We start from the raw sequence: 24,816 nt of genomic DNA on the forward strand, positions 1-24,816 counted from the left end.
CCATGACCACTGAGGAGCATCCTTTGCCTCAGAGCCCAAGAAATCACCGAGTGACCTACCTTGAAGTTCGCTGAAGTAAGGAACAACAAAGGCGGAAGGGACGCCTATCTGCTAATAAAGAGACAGTGAGAGTGTCCAGCCAAAGGTTTTATTGAACTGTATTGGTGACAGCGCATGTGAAAGAGAAAGGCATAAGTGGGGTTGTCCACCAGCTTCTCCCTGCAAGGGCTCAGCCAGCTCTCCTGAACAGGCCTCACTTGTGCTACAGTTTCTTTCCTCTGATTGAATGGATTTTGGGATCATCACACTACTGGGATGTGCCATTTGTAGAAACAGCCCTGTTGAAACCTGCCCACATGATTGATAGATAATACAGCAATCAGGGCTGGCACATCACTGAGGCCGACTGAGGGTCCAATCCTATCCAACTTTCCAGCACTGGGGCAGCCGCACTTCTGGTGGGTCTTGACAGATTCTCACTCTAAAAGGTGGGTCCTGGTGCTGTGTTTGAGAACCACTGGATCAGGCCAAAGGGGTCCAACTTCCTGTATCTCGCAGTGGCCCACCAGATGCCTCAGGAAGCACTCAAGACAACAAGAGACAATCCACTGCGCCCTGGTGCCCTCCCCGGGATCTGGCAATCTGAGGTAGCCCCAGAGCAGTGATTTTCAACCTTTTTCATCTCGTGGCACACTGGCAAGGTGACCGGAATGGTCAAGGCACAGCACCAGCCTTTTGATAATTGACAAGGCACACCATGCTGTCAATGGGGGCTCACATCCCCCAAAGGTCCTACTGATAAATGACCCTCTCCCCAATTCCTGCGGCACACCTGGGGACCATTCGCAGCACACCAGTGTGCCACGGCACAGTGGTTGAAAAGGGCTGCCCTAGAGGTTGCACAATCCCATCGTGGCCCGTAGTCTGCATTGGACTTTTTCCTCCATCAGTCGGTCCAATCCCCTTTCCAAGGCATCCAGGCCAGATGCCACCACCCCGTCCTGTGGCAGGGAGTTCCACAGACGAATTCCATGCACAAACCCATCAGGGCTTGGACTCTTCCCTCCCCCAGTCGGCCCAGCCCCCCTTCCAAGGCACCCAGTGGCAGGGAGTTCCGCAGCCTGCTTCCGCGGGCCCCTTCCCTGCCGGGGCCGGGCGCCCCCCTGCCGCCGCGTCATTGGCTGCCGGCTGGCGCGGCGCCTGCTGGCTCTGTTATTTTTTGAATGCCGAGGAGGAGGCGCGGCGAGGCTGCCGCGGGAAGGGGCCGGAGGGGCGGGCAGGGGCGGGGCGGGCAGTTCGCGCCGCCCCGCCCCCGCGGCTCGCCTACAAAGCGGTCCGCGCAGTTCCGCGCCCGCCTCCGGCTTCCCCGCAGCTCCGGTCCCGCGCGCAGTTAGCCAGCCAGCCAGCCGGCGCCTCTCGCAGCTGCGCCATGGAGACGGGCGCCCTCTCCGGCCAGGCGCGCGGCCCCCGGAGGCTGCCCGGCCTCTTCCCCGCGGAGGTCGGCGTGTCCCCGGTCACCCACCTGGCCCTCGACATGGACCGGCTGGCCGGGCTGGGCAGGTAGGCAGCCGCTCGGGAGCCGGGGCTGGGCGGCCACTGGGCACGTGGCGGGCGGGCGGGCAGCCGGAGCCGGCCACGCTCCCCTGGGAGGAAGCCCCCGGACTGATGGCGAATGCTGGGGATGCGACCCTCGGGCTGTAGTCCTACGCGCGCTTTCCTGGGAGTCAGTCCCACTACCTCTGATGGAGCTTTCTTCTGAGTAGACGGGCACAGGGTTGCGCTCTGAAGCTCCAGTCCTACCCACACTTACCTGCAGTAAGCCCCCTTGACTATCATGGGACTTGCTTCTGAGTAGACAGGCCTAGGATTGGGCTCTTGGGCTGCCATCCTACCCACACTTTCCTGGGAGTAAGCCCCATTGACTATCATGGGACTTACATCTGAGTAGTCAGGCATAGAAGTGGGCTCAGAGCTCCAACCTATCCACACTTACCTGGGAGGGAGTCCCATTGACTGTCGTGGGACTTGCTTCTGAGTAGGATTGGGCTCTTGGGCTGCCATCCTACCCACACTTTCCTGGGAGTAAGCCCCATTGACTCTAATGGCGCTTACTTCTGAGTAGACCTGCCTAGGATGGGGCTGCTGGTCATCCCTGCGCCGCAGTGAGCCCCGGGGAGCCGGCTGGCTGCTGGCCTCTCCGGCCCCTTTGGGGACGCGGAGCGGGCTCCAGGCTCCGGACCGCGTGGTCCACGGAAGGAGCCGGACAAAGGGGCGCTTCCGTGCCGGTACCGGCTCAGCCTCGTGGCGGGAAGCGCTGCGCATCTGGGTGCTGGCAGTGAGTGGCGTAGCTGGAGGGGGGCAAAGCGCTAAGTTGGGCTGGGAGCCTCTGCTTCGCCTCCGTTTTGCGCCCACCGCCCAGAATAGCTCCACAGGGGCTCCTTGCACACTGCAGGGAGGCTCCCTGCACAACTCAGCGCTTTGCCCCCCCCAGCAACGCCACTGGGTGCCAGGCTGCATCTAGGCTTTGCATCCCCCTCTGCTTCACCCCTGTACCTCTTCTTCCTTTCCAGCTTCCTGGAGCAAAGCCCTTGTGGGGCTCACCAGCCTCCACCCAGGCGGGCACAGGAGTCTCTTTTTCCAGAGGGAGGCCCATCATGGCCAGGAGGTGCTCCCTGCGGGGAGAAAGGAAGGGGTGCAGGATCAGGCCCCATGGCAGCGAGCTCTTCCAGTGGGCCCTTGGCACAGCTCTGTGCCACTTGCTCCATCTTGGGGCTTCTAGGTTGGCAGCTGCTGGGAGGGGCATGATTCTGCTCAAAGGCCTCCAGGCACTGCTCCCTAACCTAGGTTCAATAAGGAGGCAATCCCCCCTTTCCCAGTAGAAACTGCCAGGTGGGGCTGCCTTCTGAAGTATGTGTCCATGGGGGTAAGGCCCTAAAATGCTGAAGGACTCGCTTCTGAGTGAATCTGTAGGTTTTGGCTGTAGACACAAAATGTGTGTTTAAAAGGTTGTATTGAATCACCTTCTTTCAAATTCAGTTAAAGCTCCACTTTAGTTGGAAAGTCACAAGTTGCTATCAGGGTCCCTCCTGGATTCACTCTTAACAGCACAATTTTGTGCATGTGCACTTGGAAGTAAGTTCCACAGTGTTCAGTGAGGCTTAGTCATTAGTGAGTGTCGGATTGCAAGCTCTGTAGAGTGTCCTTTTGGGTCCTTGTTTGGTGTGCCCTCCCCCCTCCCCAGCCTTGTTCCAGCCTCTTCTGTCTTCCCTCTCTTTGGCTTGGTGCCGCTTGTGACAAATTGTTTTTCTGTATAATGTCACTTCTGAACAAGGAAAACAAGTGTGCAGGGTTTTTGTGTAGCAGAACATATTTGCATGTACTGGTGTGTAGATTCTCTTTTCATGCAGAGAGTGAGGTTTGCTTACCAAGACAATCGCTTGCTTGCTCGTGAAATCACAACCCTATAATTTTTTTTATTTTTGACAACCAAATCTGTAGCCTGTTTGAATGCCAAGGTCCAAAAGGAGACTGGTGTCTCTTTGCAAGGTCTAACGGTCTAATGCCATCTTAAGAGTGAGGCTGCAGTCCTAGTAACTGTGCTCTTTGTCCTCCTGGCTTGGCTTGGCTTGGCAAGGCCTCCCTCCTATTCTTGGAAGTCTCCTGTAAATTCCCTGTTTCTTGACTGGACTGGTATGAAGCAGTCCTCCTTTTTCCCCCTTGCTGGAAAGAGTGTTGTGAGACAGTCCTGGCTGCATTTTTTTGCCCTTTTAATACCAGGAGATGCAGCTTGGATAATCCTGTGCGCATGCTCTCCAAGGAACAGGGGAGCCTTAGCCTTGATATGAGAAAGTGACCTTCCTGTGCCTGGCTGTGCTAAAGGCCAGATTGTTCAGTGAAGTGGGTGCTGAGAGAGCAACCTTCGATGTGGGGTTCCAGGCCCTCTTGTAGCCTTGGACTGGGTCACTCCTCATTTTGTAATATCTGTGCATTATGAACTATCAATCCTCATTTGCTTCTGCTGATACAAGGCTTTGTGCTGAGTACAGGAAATGGGTAATAGATAAGAGTTTTATCTTGGGCTGGGTGCTTTTGGAGCCTGCTAACCTGCCTCTCCTGTAAGGTTCATCCCACTTCTCTCTGCCTGAAGCTTTCATGCATGCAAGAGTTAATAATTAAGTACCTATGGCCAGCACTAGTGCCTCAGCCCTGTGACTGGGTGGTCTGTTCTGTGGCTGCTTTTCTTTCTTACAAGTTAAATCCCTGAGATACTTCAAACCCAGTTCCTTAAAATACAAAAGCAACGAAGCAGTGTATCTTAGCTGTGCGCTACTGGTACCTGTGGTGCTCTTGTCTAAACTAGAGGCGCCTGCAATTTCTTGAGCCTTTCTCTATCTGGAGAGGCTCCTGCAAAACGTTTGTATCAGACATCAAGAATAACCATCTAGTGCTTGAATTAGGACAACTGAAAATGGCAAAGGAGTGAGCTAGCCTTTGAGCTCCACATAACCATGAAACCAAAATGGCAGAAGGGGTGGTAGCAGCAGCAAAATGCTATGGTCTTAAGGTGACCTTTGTTTATAAGAACGTCTGCTGTGATGAACTTGTGTTCAGTAGCTGCTGCAAGGCTGTATGTGTGAGAGAGGCCTGCCAGCTTTTCTTGAATCGGTCTGTACAATCTTGATGTTAGCACATTGCAAGAAGTGCTAATGATACACTAGCTCCAAATGTCTTGTGATGCAAGTAAGCCCAGCCACATGCTGCAGCAGGGACTAGCAAACTCCAGAGATCCCAGTTACCTTCCTTGCAAAGGCAGTTCTCCCCCCCCCCCCCCCGGTCGCTGGGACCCTCATAAGGAGCCTCCTGTTAGCTGAGAAGGGAACTGGAACTGTTTTATCTGGAGAACCATAAAGGCATCCCAGTGCAAGGGATGGGGGGGATTCCTTATTGCTGCTTAAGTGTAGCAAAGCATGGTGATTTGGATGCAGGAGGACTGTCCTGGGTTCATCCGCTCTCCCTCTGTGGGCTGCTCCATGGAAGCACCTTGTGTGCCTAGGTGCTCCTGTTGTGTCTTTTGAATGTCACGATTGGATGATTTGTCCAGTTCTAGCTGGATGATGATTTCCCCTTTTTGGTCTCAGACCTGATGCTGCTTTGACTCTGAAGCTCTTGGCTTTGTTTTGTTGCAGTGATTATGATACCCCGAAGAGGAGAAAAAAGCTGAGCATGGACTGCGCGAAGGAGTGGTCTTCACTGGATTCAGTCTCCTCAGAATCCTCCCAAGATTCGGTGTCCTCTGCTGACTCAGGTTGGTGGTGATCTGTGGCTTGGTTGCCAGCTCCTTTCCCAAATAGTCTAAGCATGGGATTGGTGGTGGTGGTGGGGGGAATGACATGCACTCACTTCCTTTGCATGTTGTAGTTGATGATGGGATTGGAGGGGCAACCCTGCTGGACACCTTTCCCTGTTGCACAGCAGTGTAAGGAGCAAGAGTGTCCTGCAAGGAAAGGAGCAGGCAGCTTTGCGCTCCTTGAGTATGAAAGCAAGTGACCAGTGGTCTTTGAGTTGTGTGCCCTGCCCAGGAAGGCAGCCGTGACTAGTTTCATCACCATGATTTGCTGCCTTGTTCAACCCTAGGAATGGCAGTCCTAAGGATGGACTTGGACAAATGTTCAGCAGCAGTTTCTAATGTTCTTTGGGCAGTGGGAGGGAACCACAGCTATTAATGGGTTTTAAAACTGCATTTCAGTACTGATTCTTTTCAATGAGGAAAGAGCCCACACAACTGGGGCATTTGATGGGAATGTTATGGCCTATGTTAGCTGGTGGGTGTCCATCTGTGACAAAGCAGGACATGGCTTTGGTGCCTTTCTCGAATCACCTAAGCTGCTGGAGCGCAAAACTGAGTAAATAAACTTATTTACTATAATTTATATTATATAATTAATTATTATATAATAAATTATACTATAATAATTTCTACTATTATAAACAAATAAACTATTATTTATTTACTTTATTTATACCCGCCTTTCTTCCCAAAAGAACCCAAGGTGATTTGCAACAATGATTGTGCAAGTCCTGGGGCATTTGGTGGGCCGCTGTGAGATACAGGAAGCTGGACTAGATGGGCCTGTGGCCTGATCCAGTGGGGCTGTTTTTATGTTATGTTCTTATGATTAAAACACAGTTAAAAACATGAATTAAAAACAAGATAAAAAATTACTCTGCCCATGTTCTCTTGCTGTCCATTATCATTGAATATCTTGTCTGCTGAGCTGAGTGAGGTGGCTGCAGCTCACAGAAACTCCAGTGGGGCACATGATTTTGGTCCTGTGCCAGGAATCCTGGCTTTCCTGAAAAGAGGCAAGAGGGGGAGGGGAATAGGATCGGAAAAGGAATACCTAGCATAGGAATTGGGAGTTGTCCCATTGCTCTTTCCTGTTGTGTTCCTTGAGTGTAGTTGTTGTGTTCTTTGCACAGGTGTAGGTCTGGATTCTCCCCACACGGACCCCGATGGAGAGGTCTTTGAAGATGCGTAAGTTGCAAATTTGGCTTATCTCTAAACCAGGGGACTGGGGGGGGGGCTCTCTGAAGTCTCAGCGGAAGTCTACCCATGCTTCTTGATGTCAGCTTCTTTGTTTATGGCACTGTCCTTTTTCAGAGCTTCTTCCATAACTTGAAGAGTTTTGACCTCCATGTAGAACAATAGTCAGGGTTGTTTTACTCTATATAAGAAAAACTTAGATCTTTACCTTGGCAGAACTTTTTTGTTCTGTTCTGAATTTACTCTGTACTTTTAAACAGAGTAAATTCTGTGCTGCAGTTCTGCTCTACAACTCTGCCAGAAGCTAATTTGAGACCCACATAAATTTATGCAGCTTTTGCTTCAAACTGGTTTAGCAAGATTCAGAATAGGGTGAAGTGGGGGAAGAATAGGGTGAAGAATAGCCTTGAAGGGCTGTGCCATAATCACCTGCAATCTTACTTAGCAATCCCTTTTAGCCCCCACGATTAAGTGTTGCATAGAAGGGTTTTGAGTGTGCCTTTGTAATAATGAGATCTCAAACCTTACTACTTTTGTAAAATAGCACTCTTGGGACAGTGACTTCTGCTCCCAAGGTAACATTTGGGGCTTTTTGTGCACCTCTGTAGAACTGTATTCTACATACAGCTCTGATTACCATTTTAGGGTTCTTCAAAAGAAAGTTTTGAATGTTTAGAGCAGTGATTTTCAATCTTTTTCATCTCGCGGCACACTGGCAAGGCACTAAAATGGTCAAGGCACACATCAGCTTTTTGGCAATTGACAAGGCACACTGTGGCTGTCAGTGGGGGCTCACATCCCCCAATTGATAAATGACCCTCTCCCAAATTCTTGAGGCACACCTGGGGACCATTCATGGCACACCAGCGTGCCACGGCACAGTGGTTGAAAATGGCTGGTTTAGAGTAACTTGCAGTGCCCTTAAAGGGATTAAAGCCTCAAAGGGTGGACCTGTTTTTGAGTCCCAGAAAGAATTCTGCCGGGAATCTGGATCGCATACTGATGGAAGGAGTGGTGAGTCTGCTGTACAGTGTCATTCTTAGGTGGCTTTTCTGGGCAAAGCTCAGGATGCGTTTGCTAATCCCTTTACTGCCTGCGACTTAGTGCTGGCTTTAGTCTTATCTGGTGTGTCCAAAGCGCCAGGTTTTCAGTGCTTTGAAGTCCAAGTGTCCCAGGGAAGTCTGTGTTCAGAGAGACCACTGTGTCACCTAACAAATTCCACCACTTCTGTGGGCTGGAGCTCACTTCCCATACCATGTTGCCAAGGTTATTCAAGGTGGGGCTGGAATGTGGTGTGCCTTGGAGTATATTGGCAGTGGAATATGGCTGTTAGTATGAGGTTGGTAAGAGGTGTGAGAGAAATTGCTTGATCTCTCCACAGCACATTAGACAGTTCATGGTGTGTGGCGCAAGTGAGATGTTGATTCTTGCCTCTGTGAAGCAGGTCAATGTTGTCCCATCTTGCATGTGGATGAATGTCAAGGCTGTTGACTTGTTTAAAGCCACCTAGTGAGTTTGTGGCAAAGTTGAGAGTTGAACTGAGTCCTTCCAGATTTGGGTCACAGTGGCTAAGATGCTGAGATGCTCCAGCTTCAACTAAACATTGAGTTTTAAAACAAAGCTTAAGTTTTGGGGCCAAGGACTTTTTTTTGAAGACAGAGGCATGTAATTTAATCTGTGGTAGCCCAGTTGTCACGGAGCTGCTGGAGTCTGGAATACATCCCCAAGGCCTGACGTGTTAGTAGTTTACTCACCCTGCAGTTGCCTGCCCGTGTAACACAATACATTTTTGATTACTGGATGCTACCAGGGAGGAGATGATGAAGGATGTTTTCAGTGGCTGTTGAAGGATGTCATCCGGCTCCTATTTAAGCTGCTTTCCTCTGTCTTTACTAGAGCTTAGATTTGCATGTTAGTTTCACCTGTGAACTGAAAGCCTGTCCTTCTAATCCAGGCATGTATGTGCAGTCCGTACATGCAAAGGGGTTCTGTATCCTCTAATGTACTTTCAACACAGCTCAGGTCTAGCTGCCAATGTCTAATGAGATGTGAGTGCGCTCTTCTCCCTTGTTGCTCTTGTTATTTTGTTTTGATCTTTGGTGTTGGACTCCAACTGGAGCCTCAATAAAGTCTTTTTTAATCTGTATGCTGCCATGTAACAGGAGTGCACAAATCACAAAATTTGTTGGAACAAGGAGAAAATATATCCCAGTTAACTGGAAGAATGAACACACCCTATATAAGAAAGTGTGGATCTATCAGATTATGTTATAGAGATAAATTATTAAAGATATTACAGGAGGAAAAAATGGAAAGTAAGAAAGAAAAAGAACTCTGAGGGTTAAAGAAAATTGGAGGATTTATTCAGCTAATAACAATGGCCCAAATTTATTTGAAGAAAAAAAATACGTATGGAATTGATAAATATGAATTAGAATGTATTAAAAATAAAGCTGGAAATGTAAATGTGTGGAAGAGTTGTTTTATATGTGATTATTATGTCAAAGAAAAAAAGTAATTAGATTGGAGTTGAAATAGCTGAGGTGATAATTTTGGTAATCGGATTATTTTGTTTTAATATTAATGAGCAATTGAAGTTAGTTTAGCCTTGGTAGAAAGTGAATATTTAGAAAATATAGTATAGGGCATTAGAGAAAATTTACTGTATATTATATAAATAAATGGATAAATCAATAAGAGGTAGAAATAGATGAGTAAGTAGATTAGGAGATATAGTATGATTAATTAGTAGTGATATATGGTATTTAGCACTGCTAAATGTATGTTATATGTTTGTATGTCTGCGTGTGTTACATAAAAAAGAACCGCAAGCTCTTTTTCCCAGTCACTGCCTTCAAACCCTCCCTTGTAAAAGTAAGCAGAGAGTGTGAGGGTTCAACTCGCTGTTTCTGTGGCTACGTGGTAGTTGGTGACTTCCTGTTGTCAAGTTCCTCAGATGCTTGCAGGAAAGTCTGTTCTGCCAATCAAAAGTGTTGAAGGGCCATTTTCAAAATGTGCTGTGCCGACTTGTGTAAGAAGCGGCAAGAGGCCTTCTGGTCCAGAGCGCGTGCGGCTCTTGTATGAAGCTGCCTCATTCAGAATTGATCTTTCTCTCTTGCTTAAAACTGATCAGCAGCAGGTCTTTTCCCTGCCTGTCCTGGAACTGGTGTTGAGGCTTGACCGGGGGCATTCTGCACATGGAGTGGCTACTCCGCCACCAAGTGATGGGCTATATCTTGGGGGTGGGTTGTGAATTCAGATGCCACAGCCGCTGGCAGCTTCCAGCATATCCTTGTGGACGTGCCTGATCTTTGAGAGGACAGGTATGACTTTTTCTTGTGCCCATCATATAACTGGGGTGCGGTGGTCCTGGGCATTGATGTGTGGTACTCCTAATTCGGTTAAGGATTTCGCTTAATGTGTGAGCCTGAGAGGCTGGGACATGCAGGGCCATAATAGGCTCTGTAAGACTGTTTTGCTGCCTTGGCTTACCAAAGTTTTTTTAGCAAGAGTAAAGCATGCCCCCTCAACTGTCCAGAGGCACTGAAGGCTGGCAAATAGCCCTGCAGCAAGGCAGACATTGTACCCCTGGAACTGGTGCCAGTCATTATGGTATTGGGGCCTTTGAGAGTACTGATAAGAGCTTGGACTCTGTAGCTTAAGATAATTTTATTATCCAAACTTCCAAAATGTGTAATGGAAAAAGTTATTAAATTAGCTCATTTGCTAAATTTGTTGGCTCCTCTAGAATCCTCAGAAAGGTGCCTGAAGTATGTGCAGTTGAGAGTTTCTGTTGTGAGCTGCCTGCTGTGTGTGTCAGGGGAATATACATTTCTAGAAAGAATGGGGGGAAGTGAGTATTTGGATCTTAACAAGTGTGTCTGTTTCACTGGGGGTAGATCCTTTTGCATTGCCTTGTACCTGCCTGACAGCTGCTGGGTTGGTAAATGTGTAACTAGAGCAGATGGCCGCTGGAGAGGGGTGGAACTTTCTCCCTCTGCCGGGAACATCTGCCTGAATTCCTTAGTTCCCCTCCCTGGCCCCTTGCAGAGCTCTTTCTTGCAACACAGAGCCCTGAAAGGGCTTTGCTCATTCAAAGGCACGGAATTCCTCCAGGGATATCTTCAGCTGTCCTATTCTTCCTCCTCACCATCCAACTAATTGGACAGATGTTTCTCTTGCCATCTGTTGTCGAATCTGCTCACTTTGGTGGTTGCTACTGGAGCACTCTTTTCTCAAAGGGGCTTCTCTTGCTCCGCATCTTGGTCTCCTTACAATCACTTTGTTGTATTGGAGCCACTTGTTCCAAAACCACCTTTCAGAGTGCAATACCATAGTCTTTCGAGACTGAAGGTTGCCAACTCAAGATTGGAGCCACACCTAATGAGTCCTGTTATACTTATGGACAGACACAAAACCTGCCCGGGCTTCAGTTCTTAGGAAGTCTGTTTGTCTTGGTGTGGCACTGAAAGGATCACGTCCGTGTATTTGACCTTCATAACTGATGGCTGGGTTTAGTACTTGTGGTTAGTATGTATTTATTGCAGTATTTATATCCCCCTTCAGGCTGACAGATGAGATATTATAAGCAGCTAACATCTGAGGTTGCAGTGACCAGCAGCAAAATCTGAGGCCAGCTGAACCGTTAGCCAGGGCCGGGGGGGGGGGGGTGTGATATTTTTTGGTCTGGTGGCTAAAGGGGCTAACCTAACCTCTGAGGACAGGGCGCCTGGCCACCACAATGTCCCCCTGCCAGTAATGTGTAGTGATGGAACATGGTGCAAATCCCCACCCAGAGCTCTTGAGTGAATGGGCAGGGACTCTGGGCAGAGGGGGACACAGTCTTCAAATAACCTAATCCATAGTAGTTAAGTGTCCTGAAGGCAGTAACCAGTGCTTTAAAGCAGGCTTGCAAACTGTCCAATACAGATGGAACTGCCGACCGACTCTCCGAAACGGGTTTTTGTTGGAATGGCCACATTCTAGACTTGCTGACATTTCCAAACCCTTCTCAGAGGTAGAGATGGCCCCGCATAGAGCTTGTGGCAGTAATTCAGGCAGGATGCAGCTAAAGGCCTAATGGAGCAAAACCACTCACTGTAATAGGCATGCAGGTTTGCTCCTTTTCTTACGTTAGGACCGGGGTGAAACTGCAGCAGGGGGAAAAGGGGATTTAGTTCTTGGCTCCTACCACGGTTTCTGCTTTAATCGTGTTTCCCCCATCTCCGCTTGTGATTTATATTGTTGAAGTTTTTCATTGCAATGCTAAAGAAAGCTTCACTAAAAACCAAATGGTCTGCTGTGGTACACTCGATCAGGACACAAGAGCTAAAACTTGCTGTACTTCTGCCATGTTTCTCTTCTTGAAATGTGCTGTTTAGCTACAGTGCAGTAAGACCAGGGTCAGACATGTGCACTTATCATAATGTCGAGTTTGGCACTTAGGAAAGGGGTCACAGCTCAGCATGTGTGAGGATCAGGCCCTCTCATCTCCTGAGATCTCTGTCCCAAGGGGCACTGTTGCTTTAGTTATGGCCTGCTAGGAAGGCAAGGTGATTCTCCCCCCCCCACCTCTGACAGGCATTTGAGTGGGTGTGCTTGCTTTCTGAGGCTTCTCCAGCTGGAGGCAGGATATGGAGTGGGGAGGACTCACTCCAGTTTCCCTTGTTGCTGTGTTGGAGCAGCTCTGTCCCCACCTGAATGATGGCACAGCTGCAGGTTTCAGGGGCACCTCCCTTTCGTTCCAGGATAGCTTGGCTACTGAGCCTGCCCTTGAGGAGGCCAGCAAAGTGCCACCAGCTTAGCAGGTTTGCTGTGGCCAGCATGGCTTACTCACTTGACTTGCTGCTTCCCTGCTTGGGCCACTCGGAATGTGTTGGGTTCAGGGATGCGCAGAGCCACCCCACTGGAGTCTTTCAAAAAGCACCGCTGCTGTGTGAGATGCCCAAGCACTCAGAATCCACATGGAGCAGGTGGGTTGTAAGTGCTTGGGTGCCCCACAGCCCGTTTTGAAGAACTCTGGTGGGGAGCCTATGCCTCCCCACCCACCGCACGTCCCTGGTTGGCTTGGTTTAAGACCCTTAAGACCACTCATAACGGCACCCACATGATTTGCACAGCGTCTGTGCTCATGCAGTGGGCTTCACGATCCCCTCTTTGAGACTGCTGCAGCCCTGGGTTTTTTTCAGTGACCAGGCAGAAGCTTGGCTGTTGCATGGGCACCTTCAGAGCAGCTGCTTCCAGCCCTGATGTGGATGAAAGCAAACTCATGTTAATGGCCATAAGATAATGACAGCAATAATGTGGAGGGTGGGACTTGTTGCATGCGCCGGACATATGGCGCCAGAGCAGACCTCTTCCCCACCACGCTCATTTGCATACAGGTGGGAAGCTACAAATAGCAACTGTCACCATGGAAATGTGCTCATTAGGTCCAGGCTCAAAGCCGCCTTGATCCTCCCCTGTGGAGACTTTTCCCCTGCGCGCTCTGCACCCGCACTCCACAGCCAAGCTTGCCAGGCCAATTGAGTCTCTCGTAGCCCAGCAGGGCTGAGGCAGCAGCTGTGACAGCAGCAGGCGAGCCTTGGCTGCTTGTCTCCCCCCCTCACCCCTCCAAAGACCACCCAGCCACCAACCACTCTTATTAACTTGAGTGGCGTTGTGAGGCCCAGGCTGGGGGGAGAAGCTGCGTGTTAACCCTTGTGCGGCTGGAGACACGGATGACTCTAGTGTGCCTGGAGCTCAGTGATGTGCAGCGCATGCTCTGTGTTTGGCAAGCACCAGGCTCCTTTCCTGGCACCTCCAGCTTGCATGATCTTGAGGAGCAGGGCTGGGAGATCTGCTTCTCCCAGCCAGGTAGTGCTTGCCTAGGTGGAGCTGATGGAAGAGCCCTGTGAGGCAGCTTCAGGGGTGAAGGTGAGTCCCTGAGGCTTGGTGGTGGAATGCACGATTGCGGGGGAAAATAAGTTTAAGGCAATTCTGATGCCTTTTGGGTGACTTCAGAATGTGGAGTGCCAAGTAGCCTTTTGCTAGGACCAAGGCACGGGGAGTTTTCGCAGGTTTGGCGAATGGGTTACATCTTCAGTTTCTGCCTAAAGTGGGACTGGGCTACTCATCTCCTTAATCTCAGATACTGGAGGCAGCAGCCACTGAAAAGAGGATGTTGAGGGGTCCATGTTCATGCTCCTACTGAAATCTTCTGGTGGACTATGTGGGGGTGCTTTGCTTTGTGTTTAGGGATGAAACTGGAGACCATATTTTTTTTGGGGGGGGCAGGGGTTGAATTGTATACATGGCTGGTTCTGATTGGTGACAAGTTTCACTGTACTGTGCAGCTTGCGTTCACTTGGCAGGAAGGTGCCCACAGGGCAGATTACTCAGTGTTCCTTATTTTCTCCTCTGCTGGCCTGGATTTGGGGAGAGGGGGCCTATGTGCATGTGGTTCTTCCTTGTGACAGAGCTTTTCACTGCTCTGCAGTGTGTTTAAGTTGGGAACAACCTTCATGTTTTCTTCTAACAGATTTGAGAGGGTGATGCTGGAATCGCGAAGAGTCCTCAAAAAGTGAGTCCACTTGGGAACTACGTGTATTTGATGTGTGTTAGACTATTTGGGGCTTATCTCTAACCTTCCAAAGACAGCCAAAGGTGGATGTTTGTATTGAAGTGTGTCCCCCTTTCTCTGACCAAAGACCAAGTTGCCCAGAGCAGCACCTTATCCCAGCAGCACCGCAAACAGCTTTGGCTGCGAGTGGGTCAGCTCTGATGTTGTGCTGAGCCATGTCTGGGTAGACAGAGATTTCCCCCCCCCCCCAACCTTTGGTTGCAAACTTGCTGCAGAAGCCACTGTGTCCTCACTTGCATAGAATCTAGGCATGCTCAGGCTTGTAGATTTGTCTAATGAGAAGGCTGTTATGTTTGGGGGGTGGGTTGACATTGGCCTGCTGGAGAGAATGCATGTAGAACTTCTTAGTCTGCATTATGATGGCAGTAGATACAGCTGCTAGCTTAAGGGGGAGGGGCCTTGGGGCCATTCCATACATTCAGAAATGGGTGGCAAGGCTTATTGGCCTTTGCCACTTCAGGGGTGGTGGTGGTGCTTTCTTGCAACTTCTCATGGAAGGAAGAAATTTCTTCCATATAGAAAATTTGCATGATGGGTGGAAGGCTGAACTGAAGGAGTCTGGCAGTTATATTTTGACTGGCGGGGGGGAGTGGTGGTAGAGCAATATTCAAATGCATAGTCTGGAAAAAGTGTGACCGTCCCTGGTTCTGTCCGGTTCAAGCTGAGCATAAAAAGAGTCTGGCTTGAGACAGCTTCTCTTTCTCTCCTTGTAGTGAATCCTTTCCCATCAGAAGAATCCAGTCCCTGCCGGTAAGCTGAGCAACTTTCCACCCCCTCTTCACTCAGTTAATGTGGTGGTGGTGCTAATTGTGATGGGTGCATCTGCTTCCAAAGGATTGGTGCTGGCCTCAAGGGCTCCTGGGGTTGCACCTTCTCACTGAGAAGCCTTTTACTCCTCCAGTCTCCAAGGAAGAGCAGGTGCTTGTGGAGTTGGCAGAAGCACACTATGCATGTTTGGGTGCAATAAATGCACTTTGAGGGACAAATGACCACTTTTCTCAGCAGCTTCTCCATGCCTTATAGGTTAGGCTTTTGGGAGCCAGCCCTACACTGAGGAACATCTCTAACTGCAAGGACTTCAACAGCCCCATGACCCTTGAGAGGGAGTTTGGGGCTAAAGGGAACAACAAAAATGTAAGCTCCATAAAAAGATCCATCTGAAATGTTGTGGTTCTTGAAAGACAGAACCTTCTTCAATTGTAAAAATCCCCATTGGGATTTAGTGTAGCCTGCCTATGTAAACCGCCTTGAATTAAAGTCTGAGGAGAAATCTGACGACCAAGAAAGGCGGTATATAAATACCTGTATAATAATAATAATAATCTGGGAAGACTTGGAGTGTGAGCATTGCAGCTCCCTTATTCCCACTGGGAACGCTGCACATGTGCGCCTCCAAGCTTAGTCCAGCCCTACATTCTGTTTACTCAGGAAGGCAATGTCACTTTTAAGAAGCCTCTGCGTCCTACAGTCAGACTCTGCTCCTCTGGTGGAACTGGTGAGAAAGGCCCCTTCGCACAGAGACCAAACTCCGCTCCAGACCTCATGGTGAGTGAGATGTTGGCTGTTTGCACGCAGTTGGGATAATTTGCAGGAGTAGGTGATGGGCTACAGGAATGGAGTGTGGGCTTCCTGGAAACTAGCAAACTATTCAGTGTTGCAGGGATGTTCTGCTTTGCAAGTTGCTTTCTGGTGGCCCAGATTTTGATTCCAACTTAGCCTGGTTTTTTTTCCTTCTCAACCCCATGGCGTTGTGCTTGGGACACCAACTTATTGGACACTAGCATAGTCAATGCCCATCCTGGGTCAAGCTGTCCTGTGGACATGCAGGCTGCAGAGGTCATGACTAAGTTGCACAGACTGCCAAAGAGGAGCTGGCACCATATTGCACAACCAGGGGATACCTAGGAGGCTAAAAGGGTCCCAATGGATCAGTTGGGGGCACCTGTGGTGGCTTTTGGGTTCTTGCCCTGGTCAGATACACAAACCATTGTGCTGTGAGACAACTGAGGTAGAGGATTCCCCACAGGTCTGCCATTACAAAGAAATATTTCTTTACTCAGCGTGTGGTTGGTCTGTGGAACTCCTTGCCACAGGATGTGGTGCTGGCGTCTAGCCTAGACGCCTTTAAAAGGGGATTGGACAAGTTTCTGGAGGAAAAATCCATTACGGGGTACAAGCCATGATGTGTATGCGCAACCTCCTGATTTTAGAAATGGGTTATGTCAGAATGCCAGATGCAAGGGAGGGCACCAGGATGAGGTCTCTTGTTATCTGGTGTGCTCCCTGGGGCATTTGGTGGGCCGCTGTGAGATACAGGAAGCTGGACTAGATGGGCCTTTGGCCTGATCCAGTGAGGCTGTTATGTTCTTATGTAAAAGAACAACCCTGTAAGAGGGTCCTAAATCTAGTTGTAGGAGCTTCTGTTTGGTGATGAACAGGTCCTCCACTAAGCAGCCTGTCTAATGCCTGACTGTGCCTTGCTTTCTACCCCCCCCCTCCCAGTATTGCAGCCCTCAGAAGGAGAACATGAGTCCAGACTTGGAAAGCCCAATCTATCTGCGCCACTCGTCTTTGACCTCCTTCATGGCTGATGAAGAAGATGACGGGTTTATGAATATTCTGGATGAAGGAGAACAGAAGGTGAGGAGTGCACTGTGGGTTCACCTGGACATCAGGGCTCATGTGATCTGAGTTGGGTTGCCAGGGCTGTGCAGGTGTTCCAGTTTGAAAAGAGGGCATCAGGACCTGGTCTGGAGTCTGCAGTGCAGCAGCCTTGCTGAAACGAAGCAAGCCTGGCTCTGGCTGGTGCTGGAAACTGGCGAAGAGCCCACCACCTTTTTCATGGGAAACGGGCAGGATGTTCGTTTAAAGAAACTTCTCTACGCTGTACCGCAGATGGCCACATTCTGCAACCTGAGCACAGTCCTCAGCAGGCAGGCTTGGCACTTAGCAGCTCTGCAAATGAGATCTGATCAGCTTCCAGAGTTCAGTCTGTCTTGCTCCCATCATGGGATGACCCTGAACGCTGCTGACTGACGGCTTTGCCCAGCAATGGCTTACTAAGCTTTGCTCGTCTCCCCACCTTTTCCTAAGAAGCCTTCTGTTTAGCCCTTGGGCTGCCTTCTCCACAGAAACTGGTCTCGCTTTGGGCAGCTGAAGGAAATGGGTTTCCCTGCTTTGTTTCTTTACTGCTTCTTTCTCTCTGCCCTTCCCCTTTGCTCCACTGCCTCAGATTCTGGATTGTAGGCTCCTTGGGATGCGGGCCTGTCTGTTTCTCTGCTCACTCACCTTTTTCACAAGAGGTCTTGACTCCACGTTACACTGAACCATGTGCAACTGGGTCTGCAAGGCCACTTCTGACCCTGATCTTCTGTTATGTAACTGTGATCTTCCCATTCTCATCCTCCTTCCCCTCCCCCTCCCCACCTCCTGGGGTGCCAAATTCCCTTTCTAGGCTGATGCAGATGCCCCGTTGGGTATGGAGAACCTCCTGATGGCTCCTTTGGTGAGAAAGGAAGAAGAATCTGGCCTGGTATGTGAGGGCAGCCTCCTTTTCTTGCCTGTCTCCTTAAAGTAGGCTTTCTGAAGGTGAAAATCTGTACCAATGGCTGAAATTTAGTTCTTCGACTAGCACTGTGGGTAGACTGACCCTGGGCCTCCAGTGCAAACGTGCTCATCCCTTGTAGTGCCTCCCTGGCTTCAGTCTCTGCATCTCCATTCCCCTATTAGGCCCCTTCCAACTCTATGATTCTTACCCCACTAGGCACCACTGGCAGGCCTGGAGGCAAACGCTGTAGGCAGAGTAGCCAGAGCTGATCCCTTGGTGAAGCCCTGCAGCCGCCTGGCCCCGCTGCCACCTTTTTCTCTGAATTGGGAGAAGAGTCGCTGTGGAGCGTGTAGCTAAGGCTCCTTGGAAGTTGGCAGGCGCCTGCACACATGGCTGCTTGCATCTGCTTTGCTGGGAAGCAGCAAGGTGGGCTGCAGAGCTCAGGGCCGTCAGCTGGCGTTTGTGTTCCCTGCTGGCTCTGCTGAAGGAAGAGATGGTAGGTAGGCATGGAGTCCCCTGCCAGGCTTCCTGGCTCAGAAACACAGCAGGATGCCCAGACCACGACCAGCCTCTACAGTCGCCCCCAGCAGAGGAAAAGAGGCTGGCGTGCCTCTCCCTTGGATCTGTGGCTGGTGGGAGGAGTGACATGCCATTTGCTGCCCCCTTTTGTTGAATGCAAGGCCGTGGTCTGGGGCAGAGGGGGAAAGTTCTTTGGTTCTTTAGGGCAAAAAGGGGGGAATCCCTGGTCACCTGGGACAGATATAACTTGCCTGGGGAGGTGGGCCTCTGTAGCGGGACTGGCTCAGTTAGGTGCAGGGCTTTCAGAGCCTTTCGGGGAAATGTCCTTTGTCTCCATGTGGATGGATGGGAAAAGCCTAGATTCCATAGCAGCTGCCCCTCTGGGGGGGGAGCAACTGGTACCCCCCTTGAGTGGGCAGTCTCCCCACGTGTCCTGTAGAGAAAGGGGTCCCAAGGAGTCAATGCCAAGTAGTCCTAGAGCAGCCAGGGCTAATTTGCCTGTGTGGGTAGACCTTGAGTTGCAGTGATTCAGTGTAGGGAGGGTTTCTGGCCCTGCAGCATTCCCTGAAGCACCCAACCTCTTGTGTCTCTTGAGGCCCCTCAAAAAGCAGTACCTTTTTTGCTTGTGATTACAAATTTCTGAGGTTCTACACCACGTTCCATACAGTTTTGATCTCCCAGTTGTATAGAACATTGTCTGGATTAGAACCTCAGATGTTTGTAAGCACAAGCAGTTGAATTCCAGCCCTGGAAGCCTGAGTGCATACAATAACGCTTTTAGTAAGGCAGGCCCCCCCTTGCCCAATGTTGCCCAAACAGCGTCAAGTCAAAATCTTTACTTCGTCTTGTCTTCCCTCCTCCCCCGTCCGAGCAGACCCCAGCGGGGATGGGCAAATGCCGCCGCCTTTTCCGCTCCCCGTCCATGCCGAGCTCCGTCATCCGGCCCATCCTGAAGCGCGTGGAGCGGCCTCCAGACAGGGACACACCGGTGAAAACCAAGAGGCGGAAGAGTCTGGCTGGCAGCACCATTGCAGAAAAGGCAGAAGAACCGGTGCGGTTCTGGGGGCGCCTTGGGGGTGGGGGAAGTCACGCAGCTGCTGGCTGGGCCAAAAGGGTGGCATCTTTTTTTGCAGGGTCTTGCAGAATTTCCGGGGTCCTTTTGGGGGTGACGGGTGGGTGCTTTCGACTTCTGAACTGCTGTGGTGAATTGTGGGATGGGGGAACTCTGCCAAAGTGAGACGGGGGTGCCCTCTGCTAACCAGAAGCCCTGACCTCACTTGTCTTGTTGTATAGGGTGGGTGTTGGCTTCTAGCAGACCTTTGCCTTCTCCTGTACTCATAAGGTCTTGAAATGCTTCCCTTGCTCCTGGTTTTTTTCTGCACATACCTGATGTTGGAGGGGGAGGGGACTGTAGCGCAGTGGTGGAGTACTGTCACTGCATGCAGACAGTAGTAGCTGTGATCTCTTGCAGTGTCTCCAAAGAAGTGATGATGCGTAGCAGGGCTGGCCAAGTGTGGCTGTTTTTGGTCACAGTAGATGAGCCTCTAGTCAGGCTTGAGACAAGACAAAGAAGGGCTGTCTTCTCCCCCCTCCATTTGATGGCCTCCCCTTGCTGTCCCTGCCAAGAGTCTGAAGAGTGGGACTCTTCCCTCTCCAGGACCTCTGTGACTATCACAGCAGGGTGGCTGTGGAGTTCTCCCCAGCCTAGCTATACCCAGGGAGATCTCAGGGAGTGGTTTTCGTCTCTTGCAGTTCCCCACCCCACTGCAATCCATATACTTTGATCTTGATCATCTTGGCTGGGGAAGGGGCTTTTGGGTCACTTAGCCAGGAGAATGTGGGGGACTGTGATCCCACTACAGTGCTGTGTGGCACCAAGGTTCCTCTAGCTTCCCCTCTCCAACAGCAACCAGTCGCGTTCAAGCAGGGCTTAACGTTGGTGCCCTTTTTCCCTGTCATGTCTTCTCTGCCACTAAGAGATTGTTTCTATGTGGAGGTTCCACCAAACTATTATGGCCACTCGTCTATGAGAGATCCTCTGTAAATGAACCAGCTGGCAGAGGGTAGTCTAGATCAGGGGTCGACAACCTATGGCTTGTGGGCTGGATCTGATTTGGTGAGCAAAGCCTGAACAGGGCAGGTAGAGTCACCTGTTCGGGCTTGCGGAGTCCCTGCGCTGGTACATGGGAAATTGGGTGGGAGGGTTTAGCTCCCAAGCCAAGCGCCACACAGCTGCTTATGGGAGCTCAGCAATTTGAAAGTTTGGTGAGGACATCATTGCTGAACATCTGCCTGAAAATGTTGTGGGCTCCTGGTCTAGATGGTCTCGAGACCTTCTTTTCAACTCTGCTTCTCTGTCTAGGGGGGTCTTCATGGATTGCTTTGGGCTTGGAGGAATCCGTGGCATGCTAAAGAGCCTTCTTTTCTGCAGCCATGTCCCTGCATTTTTCAGCAGCAGCTGTGCCGTGTCCTTAGCCGCCCTTCTCTCTCTCTTTCTTCCAGAAGTCCCGGCTGGTGCGCTCCAAGTCCTGCTGCCCCATTGCGATCGCCAACATCCTGGACAATGATCACAGGGAGCTGATTGGAGACTTCTCCAAGGTATCTGCTGGGAGGAGGGAATTGCGTGGTGTCCGTAATACCAGAGAACTGGGGAGGTGTGGCCCCCTTCCTTCAGTCTGTGGTTCATGGGATTGTTCACTCTGTGTCTGTCTCCCCCCACCCCGCAGACTTTTGCTCTGGAAACAGTAGATGGGAAGCACCAGGACCTCAAGTACATCTCACCGGAAATGGTAAGAGAACAAATTCAGGGTTGGTTTTGGAAAATCATAGCATTGACCCCACTCTCTCTGCTGCCAACCCTGCTCGCAGAGCAGGCCTTAACTTAGCACTGCTTCTTATGGCTGTGATAAAAACTGCAACACTCTTGTAGTTGCACCCAGTTACGTGACACATTCAAATAACTTATTAAGCCTTGTGCTCCCCTCCCTCTCACCCAAGCAGTGGAAGATGCTGCCTTTGGGGAGTGGGCCTGCTGTGTCTCAGCCATAAAGCCCTGCCTTGTCCAAAGGACCCGAGTCCAAACTCGGCCAAACTCTTAGCAAGGGACAGCAGAGGAGCTGAGCTGCCTGTGACTGCCTGGCTGTCAAGGGGTCTGCCTTGCAGTTTCAGTGGACCAGAGAACTCTTGTGTGAAGCCCAGAAGCCTTCATCCCCTCCAGTCACTTGGGATGGGGCTCCACGTGTTGGAGAAGTGATGGCTTGACCTCCTCATTGTTCTAGCAAAGTGAGACTTCACAAACAATCCTGTACCTAATCCATGCATATGTGGAACCTTTTTATCTACAGATGGTGGCAGTGCTGAACGGCCAGTTCAGCAGCCTCATCGAAAGCTGTGTGATTGTGGACTGCAGATACCCCTATGAATACGAAGGAGGCCATATCAAGGTCAGAGTTAAATGCCTGTTGCCTGTTAACCACTGACACAAACATGACTGGTGAACCCGCAGCTCTTGTGTGGGAGAGAAGCACTGACACCTTGGTGTCGCTTTGCAGTATTGCAGGCTCCTGACTTGGGAGTGTTTTGGAACTTCTTTGTCGGTGTATGAATTGAATTAAGCTTCTGCTTGTCTCGAGCGAGTCTGGGAACACCTTACCCAAAGCCACCAGATGCTCTCATAGCAGAGATGGGACATGAGCCATGATCTTCCAGTGCTCCAGCAGTGAGTGACATCTCACTTGGCCTAGACATGTCTAGAGGTGGGAGGAAATGGTTATAATGAAATAAAAACACAACACCGCTTTCTGCACCTTGTTTTTAAAAAAAAAAAAAAATCTGCAAAAAAAAAACTATTTGGGTTTTATTTAATGCATCAGTAATGACTGGCTGCATCTACTGACACTATACCACCTACCTAATAAACTTTTAAAGGGTTTATAATGTAAATTTTGAATAAAAACACATAACACCACTTTCTGCAATTACTTCGGAAAACATCAAAATCTGCAAAAACCATTTTCTCCTTCCTCTAGTCATGCCATGTTCTCTCCTTCTCAGCTGGCTAAAAGTTTGTTCATGCATTAATGCACAGCAGAGTGTGTGAACCGTTCCCAGTGGCAGGCCTTGTGTTCCGAGGCCACATCGGGTGGGAATCAGAGCTAGAATAAACCAAAAAGCAAGTTTAGCAGGTTTTCAGAGACTGAACAATGAGCATGTTGTCCTGGCTCTTGGTGTGTTTGGACATCGCTTGATGAGGCAGCTGTCTAGTATGGTGAATATTTGGGAGAGAGGTGGGGTGTTTCTGTAGGCAAATATGGATGACTTCTGCTATTGTGGCAACACTTGATTGACTGGCCAACCCTGGAACTGCTTTTCTCTCAGGGTGCTGTTAATCTTCCCTTGGAGAAAGACGTGGAGGAATTCCTTCTTAAGAAGCCGATCGTGCCATTTAACTTGGAAAAGAGGGTGATAGTGGTTTTTCACTGCGAGTTCTCCTCTGAGAGGGGCCCCAGGATGTAAGTAGTCTTGGCTAGCTCTCCTGGAACTAACACTAAAGGCTGCTGCTCACAATCTGTTGAGCACTTGGTGTGTTTGCAAGTCCCATTCACTGTGCAAGGCTCTGGCAGGGCAAGAGCTCTGCCTGCCCCATTTGAGCATCTTTTCAGACCTGCTTCTAGTAAGCCGGGGCTGCCTGACTTGTGAGGCTCTGGAGCTGCTGGCCCAAGCAGGCTTCCTAGAAAAGAAGCTTCCTTCAATGTGCTGGGACCTGCTTCTGAGTAACCTTGAGTTTAGAATTGCATGTGATGGTCAGTTACCTACTTGCTTGGCAAAAACTGGCTACAGAAGTGTCCCACTAATCCCTGATTCTGCTCTGCTTTTCAAAGGTGCCGTTTCGTCAGGGAAAAAGACAGAGCCTGTAACGAATACCCGTCTCTGCACTATCCTGAGTTGTACATCTTGAAAGGAGGCTACAAAGAATTCTTCCCACAATATCAAGTGAGTTGTTTAGAGATTGAGTAGTGTGTGGGGTTGTTTGTATCCTAACATTTTCTTAAAGTAACGCAACATTAAAGAGGCTAGCAAGCCTTAAAGGGGTGGAGGGGGAAACCCTTTATACCAGGGGTGCCCAAACCCCGGCCCTGGGGCCACTTGCAGCCCTCGAGGCCTCTCAATGCGGCCCTCAGAGCCCCTAGTCTCCAATGAGCCTCTGGCCCCCCAGAAATTTGTTGGAGCCCGCACTGGCCCGACGCAACTGCTCTCAGTGTGAGAACGACTGTTTGACCTCTCGCGTGAGCTGTGGGATGAGGGCTCCCTTCACTGCTTGTTGTTTCATGTCTGTGATGCAGTAGTGGCAGCAAAGGAAAGGCCAGCCTTGCTTTGTGCAAGGCCTTTTATAGGCCTTGAGCTATTGCAAGACCTTCATTCAATCATAAGTTCATCTTTAATATATTCATTTATGTAAATCTATGTAAATTTATCAAATTTTAAATTAAATTAATTCTTTTTTTCGCCGGCCCCTAACACAGCGTCAGAAAGATGATGTGGCCCTCCTGCCAAAAACTTTGGACACCCCTGCTTTATACCATCCAATCTTGGTTAAAGACATTCAAAATGATATCCAAGGGCTCCACCCCCAAGATAATCTAGTGTGAATTCTTAGTTGGGTCTGATGGAAGAGGGGTGAGCTGCAAGATCTGTTTAGGAGAAAATGGCTTGCAAAATGATGCCTTGTCTGGAGAAACTGGCTCAAGAGGTGTCTTCTCCCTCTGTTGGAATTCTTGAACTAGAGGTTCAATGCCTGACAAGAGCCTCAGAACTGTCAAACTCTCCTTCACAATACAGCTAGGTAATTTAATTGGCTTCGGGGCCTGACTGCCACAAGATCTAGTGATGTCCTCTAGGTTTACACGGGTTTGGCCAAACTCCAGGAGAACAGGTCTGTTGTTAAGTGGCAATGGGTTTTATCCGTTCTGTGCAGTCCAAGCAAGTGTCCTGCAGTTGCTGACCCCAGGCTTGTTGCTGCTTCTCCTGTCCACAGACGCACTGTGAACCCCAGAATTACCGCCCAATGCACCACGAGGACTTCAAGGAGGACTTGCGCAAATTCCGCCTCAAGAGCCGCACGTGGGCTGGAGAGAAGAGCAAGCGGGAACTCTACAGCCGTCTCAAGAACTGCTAGGAGAAGGGGGGGTTGGGTGGGGGGGATGGAGGGGGCTGTTGCATGCATCAAGGAGAGACGGGGAGCAGTTTTATTCCATATTTCACCTGGAACAGTCTTCTAGCCAAAAGCAAGAGGTCCTTTTTCTACTGGTTGATGACATTGTACTTTCAGACATTGGATCAGAAAGATCGGGTGGAAAGAAGGCTTTTTGTTTTGCATTGAACACCATTCTGATGACAACAATACCTCTGGCTCCAGCAGGCTGGAACCCAACATGAAGCTGTGAATCTTCCTTTATTAGCTGATCTGGAGCCCTATTCCAGGGTCCTAGAACCCAACACCCCTCCTTCACTTGCTGGGAGACTCTTCTCTCTTCAAGGAAGGGAACAGGCAGCTCTTAGGAATATCCGCTCAGACCACCACCAGCC

The 24,816-nt window shown here is 50.0% G+C and overlaps 1 protein-coding gene across 1 annotated transcript; it reads left to right on the forward strand.

Annotated features, from left to right (window-relative positions):
* Positions 1-1,377: 1,377 nt before the first annotated feature.
* On the forward strand, positions 1,378-24,406 carry CDC25B (cell division cycle 25B). The gene is made up of 16 exons (XM_066632210.1): positions 1,378-1,560; positions 5,187-5,305; positions 6,481-6,535; positions 14,064-14,105; positions 14,879-14,915; positions 15,189-15,299; positions 15,594-15,710; positions 16,668-16,805; positions 17,620-17,697; positions 19,106-19,282; positions 20,734-20,829; positions 20,958-21,020; positions 21,576-21,674; positions 22,609-22,742; positions 23,112-23,223; positions 24,266-24,406. Exons 1-16 carry the CDS (start codon positions 1,430-1,432, stop codon positions 24,404-24,406), a joined length of 1,650 nt encoding a protein of 549 aa, XP_066488307.1. The 5' UTR covers positions 1,378-1,429.
* Positions 24,407-24,816: the final 410 nt, after the last annotated feature.

This window comes from Tiliqua scincoides, chromosome 6 (assembly GCF_035046505.1).
Source record: "Tiliqua scincoides isolate rTilSci1 chromosome 6, rTilSci1.hap2, whole genome shotgun sequence".
In the NCBI taxonomy this organism is placed as follows: Eukaryota; Metazoa; Chordata; class Lepidosauria; order Squamata; family Scincidae; genus Tiliqua; species Tiliqua scincoides.